General features: G+C 35.1%; 1 protein-coding gene across 2 annotated transcripts; it reads left to right on the top strand.

The window, feature by feature from the left end:
* The first annotated feature begins 209 nt into the window (after window positions 1–209).
* Window positions 210–6,320, top strand: GPR22 (G protein-coupled receptor 22). 2 transcript variants are annotated; one of them, XM_010163084.2, is made up of 3 exons: window positions 220–262; window positions 410–666; window positions 4,727–6,317. In XM_010163084.2, exon 3 carries the CDS (start codon window positions 4,752–4,754, stop codon window positions 6,051–6,053), a length of 1,302 nt encoding a protein of 433 aa, XP_010161386.1. In that variant the 5' UTR covers window positions 220–262; window positions 410–666; window positions 4,727–4,751; the 3' UTR covers window positions 6,054–6,317. The 2 variants fall into 2 exon arrangements, with proteins under 2 accessions (XP_010161385.1, XP_010161386.1); XM_010163083.1 differs by having other exon boundaries at window positions 210–666; window positions 4,727–6,320.
* Window positions 6,321–22,317: the final 15,997 nt, after the last annotated feature.

Genomic DNA, 22,317 nt, shown 5'->3' with positions numbered 1-22,317 from the left:
TTTTTTTTTTTTAAGTGTTATGTGGTTTCCAGTGTACACAAAGTAAGAGTGAAAAGGTAAAAATAAAACTGGCATACCCTTAATATATTCCAGAATTCATAAATCATTTGTAAATTTTGTCCTTTTATAAAAGAATCCCTACATAAATCGGGGGGGGAAGCAAATCAATCCCATATATGAAGCACAATTTAAGCCCAACATCACTGACCAATCAAAATTAGTGAATGCACTGCATCTCTCTGCAGTGAGGAGAAGCGACAAGGTAGGTTGTCATTCTGCAAAAGCTGCCCATCGCAAGCTTTCCTCTCAGAAGCACTCCTTTTCTTTTTTAGAAAGCTTGAATCTCAGTGGTGTCTCTGGAGACAAGAAGCCTTCAGTATGTTAAATTACTTTCATTATGTATTTTCAGATGCTTATTGATTCTACAGTAGGAAGAGTGGGAGACTGCAGCAGCCTGTAAACCAGAACTAAAGCAGTTGTATACATTAGCAGTATGCTGAAACAATGGCACAGTACAGGCACAAATTTTCATTAAGGTCATTTTTTGAAGATATGCTTATTACCCTCTTTCTTTCCCTTCTACTCTGCTAACAAGTGAACAAAATGAATGCCTCCAACCTGGAACTGCTTCACCTGCATCGAGAATTTATCAAATCGTTAGTGGAGGTAAGATCTGTTCCTTATTATGGTATGCAGAATAAGCAACATTTAACAAAAAAAAAAATTGAGAAAAAAGGAAAGAGATGAGATTCAGCTTACATTAAGCAAGTATCTTGTTATATTTGACATTAGGAAATATTCAAATGCTATTTCCCCCTCCCTATTAAAAACACAATAGTAGAAAAATGTTATTTTGTATGAAAGTCTTGAAGAATATTAAGAACCTGTTTTGTTAGTACAACATAAAGACAGTACAGTTTAAGCTAATACAGTATTGGGGAAGAAAAAAAAAAGCACATAATGCAATCAGGAATATTTTTTCCTCCCTCAGCAGTATTTCCAAATGTTGGCAGTTAAATATGTTACAGATTTATTCATTTTCTCTCTGAAGGATCAGATAGTCTGTAATTAGTGTATACTTATTGCTTTATGAAGGTTGGCTAATATGACTAATCTCTGATTTGCTAAATAAATCCTCCTTTTTTGTTCTTTTTTAAAAAGATTTCTTTCATTACCCTGTACTTTCAATTAATTTATTAAAAACATGGATTTGCTAAACATTTATTTCAAGAAAGTAAATTATAACAGAGTGCAAATTAAAGAAGAACATATTTCTTATAAAGCTCATTGACTCTGCTCAATTTCTCATTAGTAGACAAGAGAGTTGTACATATAAACTACCTGCTCATAAGAACTACAAAACTACATTTTCTAGCTCTAGTCACAGATACTCTACATCCAACAGTTATTGCTTCTAGTCAGGTTTTTTTGTAACCTGCACTATTTGGAGAACAGAAAACTTGTCCAAAAAACTAAATTCACATAAGCTGACAGAAGAATATGATTTTACTAGCAAATACTGAACACACTAACTGATTTTCTCTGTAACCCATAAAATCCAATTTTAGAGATCTTTTATTCATTAAATAAGTGATATTAGAAAATATATTCTTGCATTACTTTATTTTGAAATTATAAGCCCTACTTTTAACCTTTTTTTTCCTCCCCTTCACAAGGGCATGCAGCAACTAATTCAGTTTTACAACTGACAATATGAAGAATGCAGTTGACCGGGTATCTTTCTAGCTGTATGACCTACAAGCAGCCGGATGCATCACTAAAATGTATTCTTAAGACATAAAGGAATTAGAAACAAAACATGGAACACACTTGTATTACCATTTACGTGCACGACACTTCAACAACATACATGAAGACTAACACATCTGCTCAGATTTTTATTAAAAGAAGAGTGCAATGATTGATTCTTAAAATGGTGAGCTTTTCTTAAAGAGGGATTTATAATTTAAAACCAGAATTGTGGAAACTACTGATGCATGAAGAAACAATGAAACATGAATTCCCAAAAGGAGAATATGCATACTTCACCAGCAAGCTGAATAAGGGTTTAACCAAGCTTTTTACATGCTACTCATTAAATAACTTATTTGTCATAATGACTAATGGATATTTTTCTCTCAATTTTATGGTCGGTTATGTATTCTCCTTAAATGAAAATAAACCAAGTTAGGTAACTCATGGTTACTCTCAGAGCACATGAACTGGATTTTATGATGTATAGCAACTTCTTTGACAAAGCCATCACTCAAAAGTAATGAGCAGGAATATTACAGAAAGAAACATGCAACCATAAACTAAAGGATGTCTACATATCCTCTGAACACAGAGATCAGAAATTTTTTTTTTCTTAAACCTGGAAAATAAAAACAGGCTGCTACAAAATGCAACAGGGGGAAGAAATTAACATCACTTAAAAGAAGGTTTATTTGTTATTGCCGGCTTGAAACTGAGAACAGACACACAGAATATGCACTGGTCTGTAGAAGTATCTCAGGCAATTAAGAAGTCCACATGTTTAATCAGAATTTTTTGCTGCTGAAGTGCTGGAACAAAAAAAAAGAAAAAAAAACCTGCAAAGAATGAAATGAGAGCGCAGCTACCACTTGGTTTCCAGGTTACAGTGCATGCCAAATATCTGTCAGTGTCACCATGTATCAGTTTATGACAAGCCGCTGCCGTGATCTGAAAGGCCGGTGAGGCACAGAGAACAGGTAGGTCAGCAGCTGCATGCACCCACCTCTGCTCAGCCTCTGCCAGGGAACAGGCACTGTCCAGAAGGGCGATGCCTGCAGTCAGTCAGCTCCCTGCCTTGACATTTCTGCTTTTATTTAACTGAAATCTAATCAGTTCAACAAGGAGGCGATATTTAAACTATTCATAAGACTTATAGCACATCTGAAGTTCTCTGTTTTCACAAAATTTCAGTTGGCATGTTAGAGTTAAGGTCATCATTTACTTTAGCAGATTTGCTTTTGATTTCCTCCTGGCTTTTGCTAAAGACATTTATCCAGTAACACATTTGGAATGGTTTCTTGAAATCCATTCACAGCCAGGACAGCATACAGAGAGGAAATTTTATTCCTGAGGGTTAATATAAACCTAATAGAGGTGGCCTAAATTAGAAATTAAACAAAGCTTTCGAAATATTTCTTGTTTCATTTCACACCTGAGACTAATACGTTCTAATTTACATATTTTGTATTTAAGAGGCACATGTGAAATAACTGTTGAAGCATACCAAGAATTTTCATCATACAATTTGCAATTAATAGTATTGTGCAATTGAGGTTTTTCAGAACTGCAGATGAAATCCATTTGCATATTGTATCTCAAGTGTGCTTAATTCATACTTTCATTAAAAAAGAGCTCATTTTTGTTCACCTGTGCTATCCATTTTTAATGTATTCTGAATGGAACAAAGGTCTGCATTTAAATTTATTTTCATGCCAAGTATATCCTCTCTTACATTTAAAGCTAAATAAAAAAAACCCCTCAAGTATCATAACAAGAAATTGAATAACCTCTCTTATTTATTCATTTCATTATAAACTCAAGAGCTGGCTGACAATATAAATAATACAAACATCAGTATTACGTGCAGATGCTACAACCTATCAGCATGTGTAAAACAAAGTGGATGAACCACAAAATAAAAAATCTCCTAGATGTAATAAATGCAACATTTTTGAACCCTATTTATTCCTAAGATAATCATGCTATGCATATAAATCTGTTGGATTTAATTGAAGTTTGTATTAAAAAAAAAAAAAAAGACAAAAACCCCCAAAACAAAACAAACCCCCAAAACCCCGAAAGAGACAGGTTTTTTTACATACTATTTTCTAAAATTATTCCCTTAAATCTATTCTGGAATAAAATTAAATACTCTTCCATTCAATGTAGGCACTGATTTCTTGAATAAATTGAATATTCAAATCAGAAAAAGGAAAGATAGTATTTTTATAATAAAATCCATTCGCCCAAACCCACATAAGTTTTGCATTTGAAATTATATATACTTATATAAAATTGCTGTAGTGGTAAGTTTCATACATGCAGATACACATAAGATAAAAGTGAACAGAAGTCTTCAAGCTTTGTAAAAATCTGCTGAACTACAGAACTTCAAGTTTCAGCCCACAACACTATTGCCAACTCTTCATAAGAAAGAGGCTGCTAAATTGCCATAAATAATTTATTCTTTTTATGATACATAAGCAACAGTGCTCCATGTTCCTATCAGTTTCTATTTCCACAAGAGCCTTTTTAAAATGATCTTGAGTACTAATTTGTTAATACTTAACAACATTCTTCTAAAATGACCCTCAATGCAATACAAAGGCAACGCACAAGTATAGTTTATTCAACAAATGGACCCTTTGTAAAAACCACATTGCTACAAATAAAGCCTTGTCTCCCTAAGTGGAAGCTTTTCACTTTTTTTTTTTTTTTTTTTTTTTTTTTTTTTTTAAACAAATCCTGCTTTCCTTTAAAAAGGAAAGACCTTATTCTAGATCCTGAGGCTTTTGAGTCCATGCCAACCAAAGCTCTAAACATACAGTAAATCAAGAGTTTGATAAGAATAGATGTTTTTCCTCCCTCCTCCTTCCCCAGCATTTATCTACAATAAGTGTTAAAAAAATAAAAAAATAATAATAAAAAAAAAAAGAAATCAAATAGTTCCATGTTTTATTTCATCTTTCAGGCGAAAAAACAGCTGCAACAAAAGAATGTGTTTCTCCCCCATTCTGGAAGTCAACATGCAGTCTGAATCTAACATTACAGTTCGAGATGACATTGATGACATCGACACCAACATGTACCGACCACTGTCATATCCATTAAGCTTTCAAGTTTCTCTCACTGGATTTTTGATGTTAGAAATTGTTTTGGGACTTGGCAGCAACCTCACCGTGCTGGTACTTTACTGTATGAAATCCAACTTAATCAATTCTGTCAGTAACATAATAACAATGAACCTTCATGTACTTGATGTAATAATTTGTGTGGGATGTATTCCTCTAACTATAGTTATCCTTCTGCTTTCACTGGAGAGTAACACTGCTCTCATCTGCTGCTTCCACGAGGCTTGTGTCTCTTTTGCAAGCGTTTCAACTGCAATCAACGTCTTTGCTATCACTCTGGACCGATACGACATCTCTGTAAAACCTGCCAATCGAATTCTGACCATGGGAAGGGCTGTGATACTAATGACATCAATATGGATCATTTCACTTTTTTCCTTCCTGATTCCTTTCATTGAAGTTAACTTTTTCAGTCTTCAAAGTGCAAGTACTTGGGAAAATAAGACACTTCTGTGTGTGAGCACAAACGAGTACCACACTGAGCTAGGAATGTACTACCACCTTCTCGTTCAGATTCCAATCTTTTTCTTCACTGTTATAGTAATGCTAATTACATACACCAAAATACTCCAGGCTCTAAATATTCGGATTGGTACAAGATTTACAACAGGACAAAAGAAGAAAGCCAGGAAGAAAAAAACTATTTCCCTGACCACTCAGCATGAGACTACGGACGTATCCCACAGCAGTGGAGGAAGAAACGTTGTCTTTGGTGTAAGGACTTCTGTGTCTGTCATAATTGCTCTACGCCGAGCTGTAAAACGGCACCGGGAGCGACGAGAACGGCAAAAGAGAGTCTTCAGAATGTCCCTCTTGATTATTTCAACATTCCTTCTCTGCTGGACACCCATCTCTGTTTTAAACACCACCATCTTATGTTTGGGCCCAAGTGACCTTTTGGTAAAGTTGCGATTATGTTTTCTAGTAATGGCATACGGAACAACTATATTTCACCCTCTACTTTATGCATTCACAAGGCAAAAGTTTCAGAAAGTTCTGAAAAGTAAGATGAAAAAGCGAGTTGTTTCAATAGTGGAAGCAGATCCCATGCCAAATAATGCTGTAATACACAACTCATGGATAGAGCCTAAAAGGAACAAAAAGATTACCTTTGAAGACAACGAAGTAAGGCAGAAATGTTTAGTACCTCAGGTTGTTACTGACTAGATTTCAGTATTCACCAAAACACATCAAGCGGAATATTTGAACAAATTGTAGAGAAATACTGCCAAATAAGAAAAACTTTTTTAAACTACTGGCGAGACTGTAAAATTCAATATATATGTTAAATAGAGTAGGTCTTGTATATTCAGTTTCTTCAATATGTAAGATATATGTTGCATGGCCGTTTGTTAGCGTAACACCATGTGTATATTCGTCAAAAATATTCAAGTCCTCTTTTTTAGAAAATAAATAGCCTTAAAGAAGTGCAAAGTTTTAACAATATTTGTATGGCTCAGTTTCTCTGTAAATATAAAAGAGTTTTTAAACAAAAATTCCACTCGGCAATACTTTTCTGAAGCACAAATTCAACATTTTGCATTATATGATATTTTTAAATGTAATTCATAAACAGCATTGATCAGAGATATTCTGAATGTTATGCAGCTACAACCTGTACACGTTTTGACCTCATATTTAGATACCTACTTATTTCAAGTTTCTCCAGCATGCAATTACCATGCACATGTAGACAAAGCCATGTATTGTCCTTCAATTAATGATTCAGAATAAGTTAATTTAACGGAGGGGGAAAAAAAAAAAAATCACAGGTCCAAAAACTGACAGTACTTTTAAGAAAAGTGAAGTCTTGCATATACAATCTCAGATCCACAGTTTCTACATAGAAAATACACAACTGTGAATAATTACAGAGGAGAGGTGGAAGGGGCAAGGGGGAAAGACAGGCTAAATGAAGGCAAAAACCACAGACAAGAAAGTTATTTGGCTTAATGTTAAAAGACAAGCAACCAACAAAGCCATTCCTGTGCAAAGGCTTAGATTTTCACACCAAAGGTGTTTAGCTAGACCTCTAGTGTGACACAGGGACCTTTTATACAGAGCTTTTTCATTCATACCTTCTACCTGCATAGCTATGAGTGTCAAGTGCTACAGCTAAAGCAGAAGATCATTTTCTTGCCCTCAATAACTTTTGTATCATTTTGATTTCATTTCTTATTCAATGATGTTCATTTCTAGCCATGCACCTGCTTTGTTGCAAACAAATCACCAATACTGCTAGCTACCCTATTTCTGTAATTCCTGGACAGCCATGGTATACCATCATTTTACATCCTCATTTTCTATTTAATCTTATGCCTGTAATGAAGAATCGAGAAGCCTTAAGAAGTCATCATCATCATCCATAGCACTGTAAGCAAGAATTCAGATATTAATCCAAACAAAAGTTCACCAAGTGGTTTGCACTATCCCATGCTTAACAAAAATCATAATTTCAATGAACAGTGGCTACATTCACTGACTTAGTTACCAGTTATGGGAGGGGGGGGAAAACAAAACAAAAAACTGCAAAATCCATTAACATTATTTCACTTGTCTTGTTATATAAACTGCTCAGTGGGTCACCAGGTACCATTATAATTAAAAGGCTAATTCTCAATACATATTGGCTTCTATTTAAAAAAAAATTTAAAAAGCAAAGTATATCCTTGAATATAAGAGCTAGTTTGACTAAAGTATTACATTAAAAATTAGGATTTCTGAAGTTGCATATAAAATAAAAAGTGTGGTTTTAAGGGAGCAAAAAGCTATTTTCCATTACCTCATTAAAGTACTAATCATATGTGTATTACCAAAACTGGTTTTGTGGGTTTGGTTTTTTGTTTGTTTTTTTTTTTTTTAAAAAAAAAAAAAAGCTGTACTTGTAATGTACCTCAAACAAACAAACTTACAACTCCATATTCCACAAAGACCAGCCACTTACAATCATCCAAATTCTACTTAGAAGTATTATAGCTAACTGACAATAATTTGTTATCTAAAATTACTAAAAACATATATTCAAAGATAATTCCACTGGCTTTTTTCTAAAAGCTACCCCAACACCACCTGCATTCAACTGTACCCACTTACAGCACTGATTTCATCCAAGCTATCTCCCTAGTTGCCTAGAAAAACTGAAATCCTTCATCCTATTTGAGAGGTTGCAGGGGCGAAGTAAACTTAATGGTTTTTTGCAATGAGGTTTTTGTTTTGTTTTGTTTTGTTTTTTAAATCCCATATGCTCAAAATTTATCACTTCAAAAACATTCTTGCAGGAGTAAGCTCTTCTGAAAAGAAACATGCCCAAAGAAACTAAGCAGGAACTACTACTTTTTCCTTTTTGTAACACTTCTCCTTTCACTGCCTAGCTATCCTCTGTATTCTGAGGAAAAAAAGTGGAATCTCGAGGGTTAATGCTATAATGATTTAACTGTTTACTTATCTTCTGATGAAGCATTCTGAAATCCATTAAAAATGCTATTCATTTATTTAAAAAGAAAAAAAGAAATCAAAATGACCACAACACATAAATAAGTTTATGTCATGTCCTTATCTGAAATAAGCATTCAAGAAAAGCTTTCAGACTTGAAAGGTTTCTTGACAATATGACTTTACTTTTTAAAATTAAATAAATCCTAAAGAACTACACATTTAGTGCTAAAAGCTCATTCATTAGAAAGTCAGATTCAATGAAGTAGACTTCTTCATAACAAAGAAAAAATGCAGCCTGCTACTCAGAGAGATTAAGTCTGGTTTTAAAGGCTATGTCAAACACATTGTCATTGATTGCCCAAGTTCATTTTTTCATTTATTATTGTTTGCCTTTCTTTAAATTAAAAAAAAAAAACAAACAAAAACCAAACTTATGCCACAGTGGAGTACACTTTTAGGTCCGCAGAAGAAAATTCTGCGTAAAGTAGGGAGTAATACAAGAATATATGCAATTCTATATACATGCAGGAGTCATTATAAAATAGAATCATACATGATCTGTACCACAAAGATGACAGATTTAACAAAAACAAGACAAAATAAAGAGTACCTAGTGAAGGAACACTGTATAGCTTACAGATACAGAAGAGGACTTCGGGAGGGATATGAAGGCGAACCGTGGGCGCTTGACAGACAGACTAAAACAGAAGGCAAAAACAGGAAGCATCCCTGGAGAAAAAAGGGCAAATATATGCCATAGTATTGTATAATAAGAAGCCCACTACATTCTTAAAAGTGATCTCACCACGATGAGTCATTAGTTCAATTACACTTCACACCACTCAAAGGCAAGCAGAATTGTACAGGACTCTAAAAATATTAATTCCAGCAAGTACATCTCAGAAACACAACCACCACCAGTTTCCTCAGCTGTTTGTCCCTAAAGTATTAGCTGGTATCTGGCTATGTTGTGTTTTAACTTCAAAGGAATTTCCATTCAATTTTACTTTGTAAAATGAGGTTAGTCCACACTAAAAATAAAAAAAGCTGAGTACTGTTTCAGTATTCAAGAAGCAAACCCTAACACACCAGTACATCACAAACTAGTGAAACAGAAATGTAAATACATCACAAATATCTAGTTTCAAGTTGGTAACAATTTTTACAGATTACAAGGCACTGTTACATGGTCACAAGTTCTGTTTACTTCATTAGTGCCAGGGGAATAGTAATCACTTCAGTGATTTCTAAATATATTAGATTAAAAATATATGCATCCAGATAGATATTAGATCAATACACCTCTCTTCCTTCATTTTCACATAAATACATACATAATTATTATACATTCATATGCACCACAAGTGGAGTTCAACATTAGCATCTATTTTGTATTTGTATGGAGGGATTTTTGGTAAGAGTATCTCTGAACTGGACAGACAGGCACTATGCCTCACCATGCATATACTTAAATGCCTTCTCTTCCCCCCCCTCCCCCTTTAAATGAAATAACACATTCAGCAGCTCTATAAATTACCTGGGAACAAGGAAGAATTTTTCTGCCCTATTAACTGTTACATACATCATATTACAATGCACATAGTAGTTCTTTTTCAACATCAATATATGTGCTAGTCATCAGAATTCTTCGATAGCCAAGTATTTTAGACATATGATTGTTTGCTCTGAAGGAAGTGTTTTAGTTATCAATTGCCATTAAACTCTCTTAAAAGGAGAGAATATAGCATTCTGTAACAAAGTTTCAAAGTAGTATTAAAAAATACAGAATACACTAGCTTACCATTCCCTCCTCTATTGTTCAAACAAAATACCTCCAACATATAGCTAAGGACAATCAGCTTCTGTCTTAAAACCTTCCAGCTTTGTAACAGCCAAATTCCACTCCCACTTCACACATTCTACTGTACCTATCACTGAATTCATTTCTTTTACACCATCAAGAGCGAAGAATCTGACTCTGTAATTACCTTCTCCTTTTTCTACTTCACAGAACATTTGTGCAATTCAAGAAGCAAAATTAAACACAGGGTTTGGGTTTTGTTTTGCTGAGGGAGGGGTCTGGGGAAAAAAAAAAAAAAGAAAAGAAAAAAAAAGAGAAAAAAATCCAGACATAATAACTGACTGATAGGAAAATCAAAAAGTGAAGTAGGTGGAGAGAGAGTATAGGTCAAGAGGAAAGGGGCAGAAGGTGGAAGGAACCATTGCAAAGCAGCTACAGCCATCAGGACCACAGAAAGGTGGAGGACAACATGCACCTGCTATGGAAAGAATGCTAATCTTATTTTTTAGATTATAATAAGCAAAAATACAAGAAGGACTTATCTTTGAATCATCAAGTATATGTGGTTTTGCCAAAAATTCTGGGAGTAGAGGAGAGAACAACGTGAACAGCAACTCCAGAAAAGGCTTTTAACAAATTATACACAGAATGAGAGACAAACCTAGAGCGTGCATTATTCTACTACCTTTTTTCCTAAAATACACATTTTAACAAGTAGAGAGTACATACAGAGTACATACATTCCAAGAACTGACCTCAACAGAAAATGTTATTAGATGTCTGTTCTCAGTGATAATTTTTTTAAAATGCTTTAAATTTTCCCTCAAATCAGTATTGGTCAGATAACTTCAGTTTGTCTTGAACCTTCGAGTGTGTTTCACTATCACAGTATGTTTTCAATTACTGCTTCTTTATCTCAATTTAATTATTTTTGTAGAGTAATAAATTGAAGGAGAAATATCATTAGACATGGTTATGTTCTTTGCTAAAATTACACTTCAATGATTATTACAAATTAAGCCAGAATGGAAGAAACATCTTCCTCCTGTATCAGTTGTTTTCCTGTTTTCCAAAGAAATTCTCACACAATGAAAAGAAATTCAGTTGAAATAGAAAAACAGATTTACAGTGAAAGTTCTGTGGTAGGTACAGAACCTGAAATTATTAAAACATAATTTATTTTTATAGTTTGAATGAATTATATCCTTTGAATAGAAGCATTTCTATATCCTCATTCTGATTTCTGACACTGCACAGCCAGGCAAGCAAGCAGGCAGGCTGACGGCACAAAGCTGTTGGCAAAACGCATGCCCTTGTTTCCTTTCCAAGCTGGCTTTTTGGAAATAGACTTTTGGTTTCTGTTACCCTGCTATGATCTCTAGCTCTTGCAACAGTTTAACTTGATATCAAATCTGATAAACAAATCAATGTCACTGCTGAAACAACATCATTGCTGTAAAATCTGTCACTCTGGCTATGTCAGACTGTTTTTAATGGAGTAATATTAGCACAGCTTTACTTTCAACTGTACTAGGATCTCTCACAATCTGTTGTGAGATTTTACTTCAAATTAAACGCAATTTAAACTCAATTAGTAGGGGGGAAAAAAAAGCACAATAACTGATGACAACCAATTGCTACTCTGTCCCATGGTTTCCTTACAAGTCTTATTTCAAGATACATTTTTCATAAATCCCTGCCACAAATAAACAGAGAAGGAAGAAGAGAGAAGTAGGAAAAAAGGACAGCTTCCCACATTAGTAAGTTATTAACAACACCAGTGATCCTTTGTGCACTAGGCTGCATTTACCAGGCACAAGGAAAAAGAACATGGGAAATGAACACTATCTGCAAAGTACGTATCATCACAAAGCAAGAGGTGAATGTGAGCGCTGCTGTTGTAAAACACCTTAACAATAATGAGGAAGATCTATTATTCCTGTGAACAGCTCTAATAGCTATTGAGACCCATCAATGAACGAGAATGAACAAAACAAAAGATGTGAAAAGAATTTGTGGGCAAAGCAAAGGTTTTAACAAAGTTATGTGGTTCAATAACAACAACAGCTGCTTCCACAGACTAAATACCTAACCTAAAAAGAACTCTCAAGGAAAACTATTTTTGGTGTTTTGCCAAAATACCACACACCTGCACATATATGAAGTACAATATAGCTAAAATATCAAGATTTAGCATATGTACTTGCTGCTGCTGCTGCAGTCAGTAAGGTATTTCATGAGAGGTTTTTTTCAGATAAAACAGACTTTCTAGGAGTATATTTGCACATAATAAAAACAAGAAAAGTGTTACATGAATTATAAATTCATCTTCTGAACAGTTACTAAGCAAACATCAAATTGTAAGGAATTAATCACTTCATTTTCTACCTTGAAATGGGAATAAACATTTAAGTTTAATAATTTTGACTGTACGAGGTTATATGCCCATAAATATAAAATGGAGCTACACAGCTCATCTGCAGTCGTTATCAGTCTGGATAAAGCACAAAAAAGTGCACAAGACGACAAGTTAAAGATCACTTTAAAAAGACTAATGTATTCAGAAGCTTCTGACAAATCTTGCCTCAGTTGTACAGCTTACTGTGTAGATTCCAGAAGCAGTTAAATAACGCAGAGTAAGAGTGATTCAATCACTGAGACTTTGTTATGCCTCTATTTTCTTTCAGTCAAAAATCTCAAGTTTCTACTACACCTTTAGTTTGCAAGTTACGTCAGCTAAAAACTGTGGGGAGAAATCTTGGGAATTGTAGACAATCTGCCATAGAAACAGTATGTTCTCAAAATAATAGGACATTCCTACTTTTAATGAGGTTAGGTCTTCACATCTTTCCCTGAAATGACATATGAGACCATGCTGTTCTTACCTGAAGAGGGTCTACCCTTAAGATAAAAAAGCCAGTAATCAGATTTGGTGATTGTAAGCAATGCAAGGTTGGACCAGAATGGTAAACAAATAAAAAGACTGGACTACTTTACTCTTCAAATCATAACTGAGAAGAGTCCATAAAATTCTTGATGAAACTGATATTTGAAAATTACATGCATGAGTCGAGAGACAAAGATGAAAAACTACTCCTGTGAAAACAGCCTATTTTTAAAGCTGTTTCCTATGTGCAAGAATTAAATCTTACTCTACTCATTACTTTGTATTACATATGGCAACACCTTCACTGATCTTTAAGGCAAGGTAGAAATGACAGTTACAAGAATACTGGCTCCCATCCAGGACCTGAACAAAGATTAGTCTTCAGTCTTCTTTTTGTAGCTATTTGGTTAGATTTTATTTTTTTTAACCTGAACTGACTCACACTTTAATTAGAGAACAGGATAAAATTGGTTATTACGTTTAAGATTTGAACAACCAGTATTTACTTGAGGAATTAAAAAAAAAATTGTGTACACAATCTCATTTTTCAATTTTTTTATACTTCTGAATTTGCCAGGCCTCATTTTCCAGTTCTTAGTTCTTGTCATTTCTTTCTCTGCTAATCAAAGAGCCCTTCTGCGACCCTCTATTTTCTCCCCATGAATGAACCTCTACAGTCTTAATCTTCAAGAAAAAGAGCCTATTTAATTTCCTACTGTGACATGTATAATTGCATTTATTCACAGGTAGCCACAAAACTATGTTTTTATCTGTACAGCACCATTCCCTATACAGATTTGCCTGACATAGCTGCATGAATGCCAGAACAGAAACAACACTGGTAAAGCAATCCCAGCATGGATGCAGTCCAATTCCAATGCTTTACAGAAGTTTAGTACCATATTTTCATATTTATAAAAACAGAGATCATACTTTTTTCCTTTTTTTATTATTTAAAAAGAGATTATGTGTATGTTCAACATTCAAGGTACTCTGCCTGTTCACAGCTGTTTCTCCTCTAGTCTGCCTTAATCTGAGGTGTAGACCCATAGAAAACTACCATTACCTCACTTACTTCTGTTCCTCTCTTCCATCTGTCCTAGTAACAAAATTATCTACCAAGAATGTAGAGCAACTGCCAGGTGAGAAGGTAGCTTATTTAAATACTTACTTAGGAGAATAATAGTTTAAGGGAGATATAAATCATCTAAATTCTAGATTATGCACATAAAATATCTATAACGCATCTATGACATTTTCCTTAATCAACTAAGTAATCAAAACACCCAAATTTCTTTGACAACACATATTTTCCGTAAAATTGTAACTGTCTATCATTAATTCAGCTTTACAGCCTTGAATTCTTCTTTCAAATGAATTCAACTTCTCTACCATTTTTCTACAGCAGCTTTGTGTCTAACTGACTTTGATTTAAATACAAATACTCTTGTTTCTCCTTTTGAATGTTGGAGCAACACAAGTTGGACTTTCTGCTTTTCCATTCAGTAAGGAGTTACAAACAACTGCCTCTGGGAAGTTAGAACATTTGTATAACATCCTCCTTAGTTACTGTTGGATTACAAGGCACCCTATACTTTATGGAAGAACAAATTACCCTGCCTCCAAAAATAAATCAAGAGCATTTTCTGAAAAATCCTCTTATTCTAAATCTTTAGGAACAACCTGGACACCTGTATATTAATAAGATTATTCCATGACAAGTGTCTTTCTGGTTCCTGCCAGCCATGGATTTTTCTGCAATATTTTAAATTTATCATATCTGTACTCTGCACATGTAATGCATTCAGCTATGTTAATACATTGTTTTCCAACTACAGTTGTTGTCTTTTCTTTGTCACTATATTAGAACAGGCCTTTAGCCAGGACTAACCTCCTTCTTGGCTGCCAAAAAGACACTATTTCACAAACTAATGTAGTCTTCTCAATAAGCTTAATAATTTCAAGTTTGTCTAAATACATTTGTCCAGACTGCTGAAGAGAAGATACCCTGCACTGGAAAATTAACCCTTTCAAAAATGAAACATTAAACACTGCACCTATTCTCAATTTGCCCTATGCATCATTTGCCACTCTAGCAACAAGTGACTTCCAAATGCACTAAGTTTCTTTATTATAAGAGAAATCAGAATAATGTTTCTCCTTGTTGATAATTCCTGCGTTAGAAATTGGTGATTTTTTACTGGCCATAGAGGACAAACAGTCTAGGCTCCCAACACCAAACACCATTCTTCCACAAATCTCAGAAACATACTCAAGACAGCAATGCTTCCATTTTTCTGGTTTAATTCGGTGGGTTGTGAAAGTAACATCTTCTGTATTTTGTTAGCTGGCTCTCCAATCTGTATGCATTTACAGATACTTCTACTGTAACTTCTCATTCTGTCACCCCCAATGAAATTTTCCAAACATGATCTGCCACCACCATTACTTGATCTTCTAGTGAGCACTCTAATCAAATGCTCACTGCTTTTCCTTAGTGATCACAAGTTACCTGTCCATTTGAGCACTGGAACAGGCTGCCCAGAGAGGTTGTGGAGTCTCCGTCTCTGGAGATGTCCAAAACCCACCTGGACGTTTTCCTGTGCAAGCTGCTGTAGGGAACCTGCTTTAGTAGGGAAGGTTGGACTAGATGATCTCCTGAGGTCCCTTCCAACCCCTACGATTCTGTGATTTCATCCATTTCTGTTCTGTCTCAATCTGACTATTTCTGAATCCAATCGTTCAAAAAGAAAAAAAATAAAATCTGTTTTCTCAGACACTTACACAATACTAAAGTGTTATTTCTGAACTAACCATGTTCTTCTTCAGCACAACCACTGGGTTATGCACTAATAAGTGCTTCAGTCCCAGCAGAAAGAAAAAGATCAATATTATGAACTGCTTCTCAGAGTTATTTCCTTGAACACTAAATAACTGATTTCACCATTGTCCATAGATAAAAAAAAGGAAGCACAAATTCTCAGAGCTACCCTCAGCCAACTCCCCTAGAAAAAATACCTGTGACATTTCTCCATATCTTCCCATGGGGAAGTGATTATCTGTTGAACTCAAACCACAGTCTGATCACCTTACAGATCATTACTTTGGCCCTGGGAGAACTAGCCTGCAGCTTACTATTGAATTTCCAAGTACATAAATGCTCAGGTAAGGAAGAGAAACGAGAAAGTTATAAACGCCAATTTCTACCAGAGCTTCAGACAGAGCATATGCAGAGCTGCCTGAAATGTAAACTTGCCATTTCCTTGTAGAACCTCCAATTTGACTTTCTCTTCATGAAGATAAACAGATACCTGTAAGTAGATATCTTTTTCTTTGTTTATATAATATATAAAAGACACTACAAATTCTTTTCAAAACTCCTGCCAGCTATTCTTATTCTCTGCAACACACTGATAATCTACAAGATGCAAAAAGATACTCTTTCAGACATTCACAGCTAGCCTGTGTCTCTCTTCCCTTTTCTCTCAGCCAAAAGTAATTTTTAAACTCTTTTCTCACCTTTGGTGTGCACAATTATTTTTTTATTTTTATTTTTTTTTAAACTAATGTAGACTTTTAAAGTCTATAAAAAATTACTAGATTCAAAGGCAGACAGAGCTTGCAGGTACCTTTGGGTCTTGATAATTTTTTTGTGTCACCTGGAAACAGAAACCTATAGCTTTCATTTCTACTTTTAATTATGTAGTCCTATTAAGAGGTATGAGTACCCAGTAACAGAATGCTTTGGTTCAAAACTCAAAGATGCCCTAAGATCTGTATTAGTTACACAATCATAACTGTTTCAAAGTAATTTAAAAATAAAAATAAATCCTCAGAAGTTGTATTTATTCTGTATTTGGCTAAGCACAAGCCTTCACAAATACAAGATTTTATCTATGTTACTGGTTCTTCCGAATCCTTTCAAAACTGTGCTCTCATGACACACCCTAGCTAACAAACACAAAAATACTTACTGTTCAAACACTTAAAATGACCAAAGGGTAAAGCAAAAACAAGGTCCAAACATCGTTACCAGCTGGGATACCATCCTTCTGCTGGGGAACAAGTATTCCTTAACAGAAAACAGAAACAGGTTTGGTATAATTCCTGTCTGCTCTACAGAGATGCTTTGAGAAGGGAGCAGAAGGGAAAATTTGTAATTGGAGAAACAGAATACAAGTATAGTTTTCAGATATTAGAGTCACATATTTAAATTCACAAACTGCAAAACAAACAAAAACAGTAAAAAGCCCACCTTATGAGACCTGGCCTGTACATTTAAGCTCACTAATGAGAAAAAAATAGGATAGTGTAATTACCAAGACCTTCTTCCACAACTTCACTCCTCCACCACTCCTGTTCTTGATTTCCAACCAGTTCCTCTTTCAAAATTCTTAAGCCACTCTGTTTCAGCCTTTCCCAGGTGGGACTACAAACCCCAGATATATCCTCTGGCTCTTAAAGCCCCAGACCATCTGATACATTACCAAAACAGATGGAAAACACTGTTACAGTATTTTAAAGAAATAAGAAGTACTGGCTTACTCTCAAACACAGAACTGAATGTGCTATCAGGGCAAACACTATTTGTGCCTCTCGCAACTGACAGCACACAAAAGAGTTTAAATGCGTAGTAACTTACTGTCATGTAGTTGCACGACAGCTGCAGCTACTCCACTGTCCTGGCATTAATTCCTCTCCTAGCAGAAAACACTTTCTGGCAGTTCATCACCTCCTCCCTCCCCTTCCTTAGTTCTTGTCCTCTATCATTTCTTTCCCACTGGAGTCCTCTGAACCATTAGAAGCAAATATATCCAGAGCTGTTAGGCCCCAGATTTTACTCTATCACACTGAGCGAGGCTTCAGCAGGTACACTGTCCTACAACCAACATTTCTATACATTAGATTGTTACAATAATAATCATAATTGGTATTAATAATGAAACAGTAGTAATCAGATTCAGAGTAACAGATGACAAGGAGGCTGAAAGAGCAAAGCTTTCCAGAAATGTCAGGAACAAAAGGTGTAGATGTCTGTAACTGGGACCAAGAAATACAGAAAATAATCTTCGACAGGCCTGGAGTCAGGATTAAAGCAGAGTTAGAAATACTCCACGTGCTACAGCACATGCAACTTGAACACACTGTAATTAACTTCTGGCACAGCCTTGCTAATGGGAAATCAATAACATACCTCTCAGGTACAGGTTAACACCTCAAGATAGAAAGCATAGTACTACATCCATTTTAAAATATCTTGTATACAGCCCTCTGACAAGGTCTACATACTTGAGACTCAAATTACCAAATACTTAATAATACAACAAAATCAAATTCTTCAAATACTTATAGCTAAAAAGACTAATCTCCTAAAAACCAGAAATCAGCTTAATGCTAACACAAAAAAATAGTTTCATAATTCATTCAATATGGCAAATTTGAAATATGTTTATGGTTGTTTAAAGGAAACTAGACATCAAGAAAACCCACTGTTACAATTATACCTGGATTAATTTTATATAACTGTTATGCATAAAGAAAATTAAATTTCAAGAGATCAGGATAGTTATGACTTTGGAAAACTGACATAGCAATGAAACTGCAATGAAGCTACATTAACAGAAACCATACTTTTAAAAACCTGAGGAAATGTAAATCCAAGCCCTACTAATTTAAAGGCTATGTTGAAAAACAAAATTCCAACAGGATATTTTTTTCTTGTATCAATTCAAACTTAGTCTTGTCCCTCACGTGCCTGTAATTATTTAGTCATCTTCTGAAAATGGATAGAAAAAGAATGCCAGAGATTAAGTAAAACATGCCAACATTTACATACAATGCTTTGTCTAGCACAAGGTTTCTAAGCTAGGAATCCTAATCACAGCAAAACGCAATTTGATGATAAAATCTGTACGTTCTGTCTTGTTCAAAGAGGATACAGAAATCCTATTAGCCTCTTGTATCAAGTTTCACAAGTCATCTTGTTACATGCACATTAATTCAGTATCCTAAAGCGAACAGGTCAAATTAATGAACTTGTTACATATTATCAAGATTTTTCTTTATTTCAAAAGCCAACAAGAAATAAATTAATATCCACAGAAGCTGCTTAACTCTGCGCAAAAGGTAAAGATGGCATAAAATAAAATAAAATGGCATAAAATAAAACAAGATTGTTGTAAGCATAATTGAAACAGAGAAAGAAGTAAGTGGGTGGTATAGCAACTACAGAAGAGTACAAGGACTAGCTTCTACACTCATTACACAAAATATTTGGTTGTACAGCATGATTCATGAAATAACACAACTCAGCAGAAGCTTGAATACCTCTTCCTTTTACATTAATTTACAATAAATCAAGTAGTGACTTTGGCAAACATGAAGCCAGGAACAATACTAAGAAAATAACAAGATCATCTTTTTAACCAAGAGGATTTTTTGTTAGCATTAAATTAAGCTTTTATATAAATATAAAAATGAGTTCTCAGTCTCCAAACAGTTCAAGACTCTTTGTTTTAAAGCTACAAATACTAAGGATTTTAAATGACTAGCATGTCTGCTTGACCTTCCCACCAGAGAGGTTTTTTTGGCCTGGAATTCTATAAATAAAACTTTGCACAACAACTTTTTGCAAAATCTTCCATCCGATGGTAACAGAGCCTCAGGAAAAACAAAACAAAATTAAAAACCAATTCAACTGAAAGGAACAACATGAAATTTAAGAACATGGAGATTACACTCAACTAAAGAAAGGCATAGTATATTTTAGGCCAAACAATTTCAGTGAAGGTCTGGTAGTGTTACTGCTAAGACCACCAGGAACAGAAGAAAAATGTTTTAGCAAGATATCTGCACTTACTATGGATGCAGACGTACCACCTGAAGCAGTGGCATTCAAAAATAATGCAGATGGCTCTGAGCCAGTAATACAATTCAGTCATTCTCAGCAGGACAAATTACCCCAGGCAAAGCATCATGCTAGCATGGTCGTGTAATTTCTATTAATCAAATCAGTTCAGTTACCCCTACAGAACAGTGCATTATGCTACACAGACACACGCTCTATTATTTTAGAGGACACTAGGTCTCGCACAAGGCAGTAAGTTGTACTGCATCTAAATCCCTAAGCAAGAGTACCACGAAAGCAACTTTTCCCTCCCGATTGATGTGTGCCTATTCTTACAAGAAACTACGCACAGCAAAATTAATATCAACAAATCTGTCTGCTCTGTGTACTAGCAGTGAAAGACCTCACCAACATGACAGTAACCCAAGTCCTTCCTCACTTTAATTGCAGTTTGATTCAACACAAGATCTGGCGTGACAATCATACATTCTAAATTTTTGCTTGGGAAAGAAAATAAAATTAAGTTCACCACTGAATATGATGTGGGAAGAAGGCAGCAGTGAAAGACGGCTACCCTAGTATCTATGGTAGGTTTTCAGACAGCTTACCATTGCAAATTTAGTTACTACTTGTGTACAGATACGTAACATATTAAATGTTACATCAAAAACTGCAGTACCTAAAACGAAATAGTTTTTATACAACAACATTTAATCTGAAGGACAAATATTACAGTCAGTCTCCAAACACTTCAGAATAAGTCTCTTTGTTTTAGTCAGATTACTTACACTGTTTTAATACTCAATTAGTAAGGCACCCTATAGAAACCATAGGTACAGATAATTCCAATTTAAAATAGATATGGATAATTGGTATAAAACAAACAAGTATGAACATTTACTCCTAAAAGGAGTTACATAATTTTTCAACAAATTAGAACTGTTGTTTCCTGAATACTGACTAGTAGTGCTTAGTATTTTGATAAACACAAAACAATATTCATCCATCATTCCCAAATATTAACTGTGGCCTGCAGCTCAAGGGAGGTGATTCTGCCCCTCTGCTCTGCTCTCATGAGACCCCACCTGGAGTACTGTGTCCAGTTCTGGACTCCTCAGCACAGGAAAGACATGGATCTGTTGGAGGAGGTCCAGAGGAGGGCCACAAAAATGATCAGAGAGATGGAACAACTCCTGTGAAGAGAGGCTGAGAGAGTTGGAGTTGTTCAGCCTGGAGAAGGTTCCAGTGAGACCTTTTCGTGGCCTTTCAGTACTTAAATGGGGCCTATAAAGAAAAATGGGGACAGACTTTTTAGCAGAGCCTTCAGCGATAGGACAATGGGAAATGTTTCTAAACTAAAAGAGAGTAGATTTAGACTAGATATAAATAAGAAATTTTTTACAATGAGGGTGATGAAACACTGGAACAGGTTGCCCATAGAGGTGGTAGATGCCCCATCCCTGGAAACATTCAAGGTCAGGCTGGACGGGGCTCTGAGCAACCTGATCTAGTTGAAGATGTCCCTGCTCACTGCAAGGGAGCTGGACTAGATGAACTTTCAAGGTTCCTTCCAAACCAAACCATTCTATGTTTCTACAACTAAAAACTTACAGAAGTAAATTAACATCTTTCTTGAAAATGGATAGCTTGCCTTCTTTCCTGGTAAAGGAAAAAAAAAATAGATACACAACATTTACATTCACACAGTCAGTACCACCCTCCTTCTTCTCACTGCATACTCCTAGAGAACACTGACATAACAGTATTGAGGGTCAATTTTTGCAGCACTCCAGTAACACGATGAACTGTGTAAAGTTAACTTGAGTGTCAGTCACCTTCCAGAAGAGAAGTAATTCTGTCAGAGGGGTGAGCTGAAGGTCTTTGAGGAGATTTATCTACAGTTTCACCTGAAGGAGTGATAAGAAGAAGCTGAACTAAAGTGATGGCATGAATTTTCCAGGCACACTGTACTAATGTTCCAGGCACAGTGCCCAACAAACCAACTTGTGGAAAGCAAATTTTACCCCAAGCTGTCCAATTAAAAAAACAAACAAACAAAAAACCACAAAAAACAACCACCACTAAAAACCAAAAGTAAAACTTCCCTGTAATACATTTTCTGTTTACAGAGTTGCAGGGGAGCATCTCTGAGAGAAACAAAAAACTGGTAGCAGGTCACTTTACTCAGTGCTCCTGCTTCGAGGAAAAAACTTACCCATATCTAAACTATTCCTGATATATGCTTGGTCTAAATTTCTTTTTAAAAAGCTTCAAATACTGACTTCACAGCTCCCCTGAAATTACCATTACCACCAGAAACCTTTCCTAACATTTCAGATAAAAGTTTTCTTTCCTTCCTTTCAGGCCAATTAGTCACTGTTTCAACCACAGTGGAAATGGAGAGCCATTTTCTCCCTTCCCACTTGAAAATCTTTTATTTATCTGAAGAATGTTACTCTGC

The sequence above is a fragment of the Antrostomus carolinensis genome, unplaced genomic scaffold, assembly GCF_000700745.2.
Source record: "Antrostomus carolinensis isolate BGI_N321 unplaced genomic scaffold, ASM70074v2 scaffold14282, whole genome shotgun sequence".
NCBI classification, from domain to species: Eukaryota; Metazoa; Chordata; class Aves; order Caprimulgiformes; family Caprimulgidae; genus Antrostomus; species Antrostomus carolinensis.
The sequence above is the reverse complement of the archived record's forward strand: the minus strand, read 5'-3'. Positions and strand labels throughout refer to the sequence as shown.

What these genes read in the sequence shown, in the direction of transcription:
- GPR22 (XM_010163083.1), top strand. Translation starts at nt 4,752, where the DNA reads ATGTGTTTCTCCCCCATTCTGGAAGTCAACATGCAGTCTGAATCTAAC.